This window comes from Chiloscyllium punctatum, chromosome 16 (genome assembly GCF_047496795.1).
Source record: "Chiloscyllium punctatum isolate Juve2018m chromosome 16, sChiPun1.3, whole genome shotgun sequence".
NCBI classification, from domain to species: Eukaryota; Metazoa; Chordata; class Chondrichthyes; order Orectolobiformes; family Hemiscylliidae; genus Chiloscyllium; species Chiloscyllium punctatum.
In genome coordinates, this window is record NC_092754.1 from 20,171,622 (window position 1) to 20,183,842 (window position 12,221).

General features: G+C 40.4%; 1 protein-coding gene across 3 annotated transcripts in view; it reads right to left on the minus strand.

Moving 5' to 3' along the window:
* Positions 1–12,221, minus strand: part of LOC140487024 (segment polarity protein dishevelled homolog DVL-1-like) — a 124,930-nt gene that overhangs the window by 14,575 nt on the left and 98,134 nt on the right. For all 3 annotated transcript variants that reach the window (XM_072586393.1, XM_072586394.1, XM_072586395.1), the window contains 5 exons: positions 4,719–4,812; positions 4,291–4,360; positions 3,266–3,405; positions 1,459–1,535; positions 795–862 (listed from right to left, as the gene is read on the minus strand). In XM_072586393.1, the coding sequence (XP_072442494.1) occupies positions 795–862; positions 1,459–1,535; positions 3,266–3,405; positions 4,291–4,360; positions 4,719–4,812 (449 nt within the window). The remainder of the gene's footprint in view (positions 1–794; positions 863–1,458; positions 1,536–3,265; positions 3,406–4,290; positions 4,361–4,718; positions 4,813–12,221) is intronic.

The following is a 12,221-nucleotide window of genomic DNA, read 5'->3' on the forward strand; positions in this document are numbered from 1 at the left end:
GAAAAGAACAACAAAATTGTACATTTATGACTCAAGGTGTACTGGTTCAACAGCAGCTGAGAGAAAGATATCACACCTCAGCATTATGCTGCAGGTACAATGACAACTGCAGTGTCAGCTCCAGAGAGCAGCAGTTAGAGAAGCTCATTAGAGATGGATGACGTACCTAACAGAGCTTGCTCTACTTCTTCAATGGTTTACATACTGTAACAGTACAGTCCAAATTGAAATAACATACTCTGGGTAAACCAGTCTAAATATTGTTTAATAATATGCCTGTTAAGTTCCTTGCAATGCTGGAATGAAAGGCAAGTTGTGGCTGGTGTTGTAGGCAATCCATTGTATTTCTTAACTTTCTCCATAAAGCACAGGCACAAAGGTAGAGACTGAGAGGGAGGAAGGGAGGGAAAGGCAAATGGAGAGGCACAATTAAGGGGAAGAGGGCAGAGAGGGAGAGAGACAGACAGGCAGACATACACACACACACAGAGTTGGAAACGATTACAGAGAAAAGGAATGCCAGAGGGGCAGAAATAAAATGTTAAATAATGCCCTGTAGGACTTTTAATTAAAAAACTAGAATTTCTAAAAAAGTTAAACAAACATTAAACTTTGATATTATTATTAATAAAATTAGAAATTGGAATTTAAACACATGTTGTAGCTGTGACCTTCACAGGCATAGAGAAGCTCGAATGAAACACAGCTATCATTCACAGAGCCAAAAACATCAGCCAAGTCAACATTTATTCCTTATAAACTACTACAGTTAAAATGCTGAAAGTGTTGCTTACTCCTGGGGATGGTGAAATAGCTCCTCGGGGTGGGGTCCCAACACTTGGCTACTGTTAAGCCGATAGGTCTGGAGAAGCAAACATAGTGAAACAGTTACGAACTGTTGCAAAGATTACATAAACAGAGGATTTGATAAATTTGTCCAGGAATCAAGAAAAAAGGAAACTGAAGGCCCTTATGGTTCAGGGAGGAGATGGAACATTGTGTGAAGAACTGAGTGCACAGACCAGGCTGATCTCAGCCCTCTGCACGAAATTGGGTAAATGTAGGATTCAATCAAGATGCCTGCTATATTCGAATAGGTAGCTAACACGTGTTCAACCAGTAATGGTGCTGTGATCCTGTAGTACCGCCCATCTAACTTTCGTGGATTAACAGCTCTGCAGGCAGACTCTGGTGGGATTTCTGGTCCCAAAGTAGAACTGATTGTTCTACCCTAAGTAACTTCAGGGGGTGCTGCATTAGGAAAACAAACCTGAACAGGGAAGGTGAAAAAATGTTTTAGACCTCTGCCCCTTGGTGGGGAGTTCACTGCTAGGTCATCACCTTCCATGCAGTAGTCCATTGCTTATTGCTATTGCTTAGGGTGACCCTGAGCCATATCCCAGTCTTCACAAAACATTTCTTAATCACACATGGAGGTTAGTGAAACTTGTAACTTACCCAGGTTTCGAGACAATTTCCCGAAGAATTCTCACAGCATCATCATTGCTCATGTTTTCAAAATTGACATCATTGACCTAAATCATAGAACAGAAAACTGTTCAGTTCAAGGGGCTGGCTAAACTCTAGCAATGAAAGGGAATCATACATGAGCCAGGGAGACAATGGCAACATCCCAGGGATGTCAGCTTTTAGGTAAAATCCATAAGTGTTTTAAAGTAAACTAATTGGATCTTGAGATACAATTAATGCCTCAAAGTTGCTTTTCACTTATGCTGAACATACTTCAAATTTTATGCAGTGATGTGCAAAAAGGCATCCAATGTTTGGACTGACGCGCCAAAGGAAAAGAATGAGTGACTTATCTCATCGTTGCAAGTTTATTGGGTGATATGATCCACAGGAAGCAAATGAATCACCATATACTGGAGTATTTTACACAAGTTTCTTCTTTTGCCTGTAATATGGTTTGAATGTCACCTCTAGTTGAATGTCAACTAGAAAACACTGACAAATAGAGGTTAGCTCATTCTTCCTGCAAAGCAGTTAAAAATCACTGATATTTCTGGTATTTAACATATAAAGCGATAAATGGGAGTTATAAATTTTGCACTTTGTCACAGTCAAATTTTTTAAACATATGTCTCAGCTTGCTTCCAAATTGAGTCGACCAGTTAGAAAAATCAGATAAACCTGAGAAACTCAGATAAGCAATAAATTGCTAAGCAAGGTCCAGATCAAATTACACTGAAGTTTAAATCTGCAGATGTGACTGATATTTTCTCTCATTTAAATGACTGATAGTTAAACCTGTAACTACTGCAAAGCAATGCGTTACTTTTATCGACAAGGTATTACGTCTGTTTACCAGTCAAGGTCTAAACCACAGTCTGGTGAAGTGTTTATTCTAACAACTTCAAAGCCGAGAAAGGCTATGCAACGACACATCTTGTACCTGCCAAACAAAATATGATAATAAGGGTTCCCTATTCAACCCCTGGATTCATTTCAATTTTCCTAGACATTAACAATGCAAAGGCACAGTCTTGTTTAAAGGGAGCAAGGGCTTGGACACTTCAATGGCCTGAAATACCGAACCAAGAACTATCTCAAAGCTGTAAAAAAAAATGCAGATACACATACCATAGACATTTCACCATCAAAAGCTCTGGTTTCATTTATTTAAGTTAACAAATAATGATGGAAGTTCAAATGCAGGAGACTACAGGGAAGTATCAAAAACGACAACGTAATTCACTACAGATCAAGGCCAGGACTCAACCAGTGAACAGTTGAACCTAGGCCAAAACATTCAGAGGGAAGGGATGATGTTCAGAGTGCAGGATACCAGGAGATAAATAAGTTCCAAGGAAACAACAGTATAAAGGGAAAGGTCAACAAGATTCAATGCCCAGAGGGTGTAGGAGGGAAGCATCTTGATATTGGGCAGTTAAAGTTTTATTTTGTCAACACAAATGCTTTTGTTTAATAATCATCACTGGTAGGTCGTATTCATAATAACTGTGGCCTCTGTCAGGACCTGACTCTTCACACACTTTGTGACCCACAGAAATTTCATCATCCAACAATGGGATTACTTTCGGAAATTCTACAGAGCAGGATACAGAATAAAACTTGCATATCATCCGGAACTAATACTCTACCGACAGAAGAACTGACATGATTACCATAGCTGCAGTAGTATTTAACGTAGGTCCAAAGGCTGCAGCTGGTATACTTCGGCTTGAGATATTTCGCTCTTAGTTAAAAGTTTTATTTGGAATGGTGTAGAGGTGAAGACACTGACCTGCAGAAGCATGTCACCAGGCTCAATTCTGCCATCAGCTGCCACTGCACCTCCCTTCATTATTGACCCGATGTATATCCCACCATCGCCCCGATCATTACTTTGACCCACGATGCTGATCCCCAGGAAATTGTATCTTTCTGAAAAGGAGGAAGAAAATAAATTACAGTTCGTTTAAGTTTGTGTCAGTGATAAAGATCCTGACTTAATGGAGGAGGTAACAGTCTTCAACTACATGGCAGGATAAACGATGAATAAAACAGGACATCAAGGCAGTCATCATACATCCAGAAGAGCCACTAAACTATATGTTGCAGTTCTCAAATGACATATTCAGAGATAATTAAACTATTTCACCTTGTTGCAAATAAAAGCTGTTTTTTGCACATTTATAAACCAAGCTGAACATTGGGTGCATGCTGGTTCTTTGAATACCCTACATATGTATAGAAGGCTACTGAAGGGGTATGAGTTGAGAGTGCGGTGCTGAAGAAGCACAGCAGGTCAGGCAGCATCCGAGGAGCAGGAACATCGACGTTTTGGGCAAAAGCCCTTCATCAGGAATCATTCCTCTCTCTACTCTCAACTCTAATCTCCAGCATCTGCAGTCCTCACTCTCACCTACTGAAGGGGTATACCAAATTGCTTGTCCATTGCTAGATTAGTATATTAACAAAACAAGATTCTATATTTCAATCAATAAAGATTCACTTCCTTAAATCTAACTAACGCACATTTATTAAAACAGAATTGCAAAGAATGTCATTTGTCTTTCCTAAATCAACTTCACCCAGTGCTCAATGCATATTCCAATAGATCCCCAATAAACGTTGTCCTACTGACATCCATAAACGCTCCCACTACTGACCCCCACAAACAACATAATCAGATTGGGAGGCAGAATGAGGGCTATTACCCATGAAGTTATTACATACATATTCCGGGAACACACCTGCCTTCACATGGCCATTAACACATTATGTTCACCGTCACCTACACGTTGGTAAAAGATAAGAGTCACTCACCCATGTTGAGTGTCACGGTGATAATATTGAGGGACATAGTGGAATCTGTGATACTGCTCAACGACGAGGACTGTATGACATAAAATAGTTGGTTGTTTAAAAGAAACAAAGTATAACATTTGAATTCTGTTGGTCTCTTGACATTTCTCTAAGAAACATATATTTCTCAGAACTACTTAAATGTTTTAAAATATTTCTAAGAAATTAAGCCTTTATATTTATGTAATGCATTTCACAAACTCGGGATGCCACCCTATGAGCAATTCAGTATTTTTGAAGTGAAATAATTGTTGCAATGTAAGAAACAAGACAGCCAATTTTAATATAGGAAATTCCTGGATGCAGCAGTGTGATCAATTTCTTGATTATCTTGATTATGTGTTGTGATCTTCCCTCTATATTGTGTCAGCTGCTGATTGCAATCTTACCCTGTCCACCTGTTTCATGCGATGTCTCCGTCTCCTGCGTTTATGTCTCCTCATGAGTCGAGAGGAAGCACTCTGCTCCACTGAGCTACTTAACCTGAAGTAGGAAAGGAAGTCCAGTCAGCACTCTGCATAGGACTGAATTAAAGCCAGATCATATCATATTATCACATGCTTCACAAGACCAACATCTAGCTGCAAAATGACACCATTATCATGTTTCTAACTTTGTCAGTTGCAGTCCAAGTTCTAATTCTGTACAATCAAGACCCAGTCCAGGTTATCTATCAAACTGTCCACTTTGCATCAGGACTGACGCATGCAATTTTTTAAAAAAGTATGTGCATTTGGAAGTCTCCTCCCCAAACTTATTGACTCTCAACAGTGACAGTGGTTCAATTCCACTATTCCTCTAGAGTTTTCAGTTGATTGAGTGTTTCTCTTCAAAGGCCTCTAATTGCTTGGAGGAATACTTGGTGAATCTTTTTCACTCAGCTCCTCGAGAATAACTGGTGTACAAAATAATAATTACTCATGCTGGAGCTACATAGCAGTCAGTGTAAGACCTTTACCAAGCTGTGACCCAAACATGAAATTGTTTAATCCCCAAGGTTCTAGTAGGCTTATTTCTAGCTCTATTCTGGGAAACCCATTGATTTGTTTCTTCTGTATAGTCACTGTCTGATCTACTAAGTATTTTCTGTTTTCATTTCTGGTGTTGGTTGCTTCTAGTATTATCTGAAAAATGGTAACAGCAACACAAACTGATTATAAATCACTGGCTAGGACTCACCTGGAGCAACCTGTCCAACTCTGGGTATCACATTTTCAAAAAAATGCCAATGCCTTGGAGAATGTGCATAGAGGATTTATGGGAATGATACCAGGGATGGAGAATAGCAATAATGTAGACAGACTGTGGAAACCAAGATTATTCTCTATAATACAAAAGCAAGAAAGTTATAACGGATCTTATTCCCAACAAGAGTACAGTGTCTCATTCTCGACACTACTCTTTAGGAAGGATATTAGCAACTCTTTCTGAGTGCAGGAAGTGCTTATTATAATATAATGATTCCAGGGATCAGGGACTTAAGGTATGTAGCTAGAAGCTAGGGGTGTTTTCCTTGGAAGAGAAGGTTGAGGTGAGATTTGACAGATGCTCAAAATATTGCAGGTTCTAGATAGAAAGAAAACACTTCCATTGGTGGAAGAGTTGACAAGCAGAGGACACTGATCCAATGTGACTGGCACAAAATCAATATTGAAAATTCAGGAAAAGCATTTTTTAGTAAATGAATGGTTAGGTTATGCAAATGCTCTGGTGAGAGATTGTGGTGGAGGGAAGATTCGATGTGGAGTTATATAAACATCAGAAAACATTTTCAGGGTTGCAAGGAAATGGCAGTGAAGTGGGGCATGCAGAAAGCTGGCAGAGATATGTCAGGCCACAGATATTCCTGTGCAGGAACCATTCCGTGATTCTATATGGCTCCATACGGCAGAAAGATGAAGGGGAGATTTTATAAATATGTTTAAACTCATGAAAAATTTTAAGTAAATAAGAAGCAAATATTTCCACTGATGGGGAAGCTACTGAAAAAGATCCTAAGATATAATGTTTATCTAGAATGAAATATTGCCCCTGTGCATGCAAAGATGCTTCAGCAGCCCATTTTAGTCTGTTGATGTCACAGCCTGCGTCTGTGCATACATCACTAATATCACCACATTCTGTGTGCAGTGACTGCAGCTGCAGTGCATATGCATATGCTCCCAATAGTGGGTGCACATGTGCAGTGGGCTGAGACTGGGGCAATGTGGAGATGGAGGTAGTTTCTGCTATCACACCCAGCTGCCTTGGCAGGGACAGTTCAGAGAGCCTGGAGACATATTTGGAGGCAGTGCTGCAAATGTGTGCTTGGAAGTTTGATGAGGAAGTGACATGGGGGAACAACCGCACCACGTTTGAAACTGGCTGCGACATTTGGTCATTGAAGAATGACAGAGTGATACGAAGCACATGCTTCCTTTTTTTTATTCATTCACATAATGAGGGTGTCAGTGGCTCGGCAAGTATTTATTACCCACCCCTAATTGCCCAGAAGGACAGTTAAGAGTCAACCATATTGCTGTGGGTTCTGGATTCACATGTCGGCCAGACCAGATAAGGATGGCAGTTCCCTTCCCTAAACAGCATTAGTGTACCAGATGTTTTTTTTCCAATAATTCGCAATAGGTTCATGGTCACCATGAGACTCTTAATTCCAAACTTTCTTTTGATTATTGAATTCACATTCCACCATCTGCTGTGGCGAGATTTGAACCTGGTTCCCTAGAACATTACCTAGGTATCTGGATTAACAATCCATCGATAATACCACTAGGCTGTCACCTCCCCTCTCTTTGTGCTATTTAATGATGTCATTGCAGCATATGCGGCTTTACAACAACCAAGAAAAAAATGGAGGAATGTTTTGTTTCTGACTTGCTTTGGCCTGAAAGGTACTATTATAAAGGCTGAAAGAAGATGCAGTCTTAACTATCAAAAAGAATTCTACAAATACTTGAAGGGAAAACATTTGCAGAAATGTAGGGAAAAGCCAGAGATGCAGCAAGGTTTGGAAACTCTCTAAGAGAGCTGGAACAGGCAATTAGGCTGAACAGCCTCTCTGTGTTGTATCAGTCGATTATTCTAAGTTTAGAAACAAACAAGACACAGACTCTAAGCCCAACATCAATTGTACACTTTCAATATCAAACAAATCTTTCACTGACTACTTTTGAAAAACTCTCTCAACCTTAAACCCAAACATATAAATTATTTCAGTCTGCTGTGATGGTGATTGACATTGATTTCAATAATCACTATTTTACAAAGCTCAAATCAGCACCTTGTTGAAAACTCTTTTTAGCAAAAGTTCTAAATGGTCAAGAAAGATTTATAGCTAAAGATAATTAAACAGAAATAAAAAGGATTAAAGCTGCTTTCAAAATTATTTAACTCAACCCAAAGTGACGAGTAAAGGCCTAGATTGAACAAGTAACCGGTAAAGTTTTAACTACAAAACATTCATATCTCCCTTGCATTATTAAACACACAACCACTTTTCTATTGGCTCAGTTGGGAAAGTTGCTGTGAACAACATTCTCATTTCTACTATCAGAAGCTTACAAGCTCCACCTTGGTTTAGTCTATGGTAGCAACTGGTCTCAGTGCCCAGACTAGAAAGGAGAAACCACCCATTGCTTTTGTAACTCATCGCTATCCAGTACTTCTTCTGCAAAGTGTGATAGTGTGGACATACAAGAGACAGGAATGGCTTTGGCTGTGATTCTGTTAGAGAGCAATACCTGTTTCAATTCTCACTTAAATAAGGTACAAGGCTACTGGTTCTCTTGCAAACCAAACCAAGACAAGACGACAGTGGCTTTCAGAGAGGAGAGGAGCTGAACGTCAGTATCAGTCAGCACCTTCAGGAGAGCTGAACCACAATGAGAGTTTGCAACTTCATGAGAGGAGGTGGAGCTGAACCCCAAGAAGAGTCAGCACCTTCAGGAGAAGAGGAGAACCATCACAATAAGAATTTTACACCAATGGAGGTAAGGCTGGGGTGTGGCACTACATGAATTACACCTTCAGATGGGTCAGCACAAAGTGAGGGGGCTAGATAATGCAGTGTTATACTACTGTTTTAAGTATGCTAATAAGCTAAGGACCAGGATTACACCACATGACTAGCAGTCATGAGGAGGTGAAGCAGCAGTGTACTAGACTAAGAATGTGTACAAAAGCTGTTGTGTAATGACAAATTATCAGTTTGAGTGTTAAATAAATCTACTTGAGATTTCAAGTAGGTTGAACCTATATTACTCACTAAGTACAGGACGACCCCCGTATCTGCGAAATTGTTTTCCACAATTTTAGTTACCTGTGGTTTACCGTGACCTGAACATTTTATTGGGAACTTTCCAGAATCAGGAACTAGGAGGCTGCCAGGAAGGTAAATTTCCCATTGAAATGAATGGGTTCCCCCCCTATCTGCATTTTCGGGCTACTTTCGGTCTTGGAACGTATCACACACAGGTACATGGTGTCGACAGTACATGTGTGTTAGTTTGATATTAAAGAACATAACACAGGGTAAAGTTGCTATTGTCAGAGGACGATAGGTCTGCTCGCTCATTAGAGACAGATACCTGGTGGCGAGTTTAATTTGAGGGTCATCATGCCTCAGAAGAAGGCAAGATAGAAAAAAAGTCATACATGGTAACCTAAGCCAGTTCAAGATCTGAACCCATGCTTTTGGTGCCACTCTGCATTGCAAACCACCTGTCCAGGCAAATGACTAACTGATCCCCAACTCTCAAAATAAGATGACGGCATCAACAACCACTTCATATTGTAAATGAAGCTCATGCCCTGCTCTAAGCATGCTTTACAGAATTCTATGTACAAATGTTAAATTTGGTTTGGATTCGGTGCAACAAGGAAGGAAAACTTAAATTTCTAAATAGCCTCTCATCCTCAGGAAACTCCGAATACTTCATGGTCAATGAACTACCTTTGAGAGGATGAGAGGATCAAGTCCTGTCGCAAAACTGAGATTTTCCGTCATTTGACTCAGAAGGAAAATTGTATCAATAAAGTCTGGCAGTTAGGGAGAATTGCCTCCCTACTATACTTTACTCCACTCCGATTCTACACAGCATTTGGTGAGGGGATATTTTAGTAAGGCTTCCTTTCTTGTAAGATAAGACCATAAAAAACAGGAATAGGTGTAGGCAGTCTCCTTCAGCCTGCTCCACCATTGAACAATTGATCTGACATTCCTCATGTCCACTTTCCAGTCCTTTCCCCTAACTTGCATGACTTATATTTTTCAGCTTATACTTAGACAAACTTGCTACTTGGCATGTAAAATCAGCTCAAATTTCTGATTAGAGCTTAAATTTGCTGGATTTATGTCAGTCTAAGCAGCGGGGTTTCTGAAGCCTCCAGCAACTGAAGCAATAGGTCAATTAATCACCTTCCAAGAGCCTCAATCCAAACTGGCGTATTTTCTATGGCAAAGTGAAGGTGAACATTCAGGAGACTGTTTACCATTGTCCCTTTCCTCAGATAACAGCCAGCTGAGTTAGAAGGAATTAAAGCAAAGTTTGTGTTCCACTACCAGTAAACACCATGATTTATTAAATACCTCACACCTCCTAAAAAATGTTTACCTTCGCCATCAAGAACTGTTTGGTATGGTACTGAGCCAGGAAAAAGATGCAGGAGATTAATTGAAGTGAAACAGGATGATTGGTCATGGAAGTGAAGCAAAAGAAACTGGAGCTTTTTCCAAGATGTTCAGAATTATAGTTGGTTTTTGCAAAGCTAATCAGGAAAATCTCTTAATTTTGCAGGTAATGGTTATGCCCTGACTCACTGATGAGTGAGAGAGTCTAATAGTGATGAGGAAACCATTGTTGATTGTTATTAAAATCCATCTGGTTCACTAAAATCCTTCAGGTAAGGAAAATTCACCTTGTCTGACCTCCACGAGAATGCAGACCAAAACAATACATTAACCCTTCAATGCCCTTTGAAAAACTGCCTGACAAGCCATTCAGTGTACCTATCCATTAGGAAGTTTAACAAAACAAACAAAACCAAAAAGACCACACCACAGTGACCAAGGCAACAGAAATGACAAGGACATACATAGCATTGTTGGCCCTGAAAAGTATTGCTTATTAAAATTGGAGAATCATACCAAATTTGGGAGAGCACTCTCACAAGCAATCAAGTAAACACCTGACATAGTAATTCTCATGAAATCAGACCATGTCCCAGACATCAGCATCACTGGGTATATCCTATATCACAGGCAGGGTGGACCCAGCAGAGTTGATGGCACAGTGATGTAGAGTCAGGAGGAAATTGCCCTGGGAGTCCTCAACATTGAATCTGGAGTTCATGAAGTTTCATGAAGTCAGGTCAGACACAGGCAAGGAAACCTCCAGCCAACTAGCACCTACTGCATCTCCCTTGGATGATCAATCAGTTCTCCTCCATGTTATGTGCCACGCGAAAGAAACACTGATGGTGGCAGAGGGACATAATGTCCATCATCACGAGTGGCTAGGTAGCACCACAAGAGGACACTACTGTTAGATTGGGTCGCACTCTGTGGGATACAAGAAGAGTACACCACCTCGTCTTTATCAGTCTAACTGTCGCAGATGCATTTGTCCATGACATTTATGAGTAGAGGTACCACTACACAGTCTTTATGGAAACTAAGTCCCATCTTCACATCAAAGATACCTCCCATTGCGCTGAATGAGACAGAGATTTTGTTCTAGCAACTCAAGATTGGGCACACGTGGTGAACTGTGGGCCACCATCAAAATCAAGGTGGCAATGAGGTCAGGAGTGAAGTAGATCTCACACAACCCAAATTGAGGTGTCAGTAAACAGGTTATTGTTGAGTGACTACTGCTTGTACCCAAACAAAATCTGTAACCTCATGGACTGACACATACTGCATTCTATCATTAACACCATGCCAGCAGATCAACCCTGGTTCAACGAAGAGTGCAGGAGGATACACCAGGAGCAACACCATGCATACCTAAAAAGGTGTCAGTCTGGTGAAGATGCAACACAGGAGACAGCAAGTGATAGACAGAGCCACGTGATTCCATAACGAGCGCATCAGATCTAAGTTCTGCAGTCCTGCCACATCCAATTGTGAATGGTAGCAAGCAATTAAATAACTCACTGAAGGAGGGGGTTCCACAAGTATTCCTAGCATCAATGATGTGTCAGTTCATCAAAGCAAAAGACAAGGTTGAAGCATTTGTAAGCCAACTGAAGCCAGAAGTGTCAAGTGGACAATCCATCTCAGCCTCCTCCTGAGGTCCCTAGTATCACAGATACCAGCCTTCACTAAATTCACTCCATACGGTATCAAGAATGGTTAAACTCAGTGAATATTGTAAAGGCTTTGGCACTTGAGAACATCCTAGTACTGAAGAGTTTGCTCTAGAATAAGCTTTTATCAAGCTGCTCCAACACTTGCATTTCCCAGCAGTGTCAAAAAATTGTCCAGATATGTCCAGTATTTCTAACAAAAGGCAGGACAATCCAACCTGGACAATTACTGTCCTATTGATCTATGCTCAATCAATAGCAAAGGTGGGAGGTGTTGTCAACAGTACTATCAAGCAGTCGTTACTCAACAATAACCTGTTCACTGACACCTCACTTTGGGTTCTGTGAGATCCTAACCTCATTGTCACCTTGATTTAAAGATGGACAAATGCTGAACTCAAGAGAAGCAAAGAGGGTGACTTTGGCATCAAAGCATTTGACAGAGTATGCAATCAAGGAGCCCTAGAAAATCTAAAGTCTACGGAAGAAAATTCTCCAGTTGCTGGAGTTACAAAAAAATGGTTATCAGCCACAAAATATCAGTGCAGGAGTTCCTCAGGTAGAGTTCTAGGTCCAACAATCTT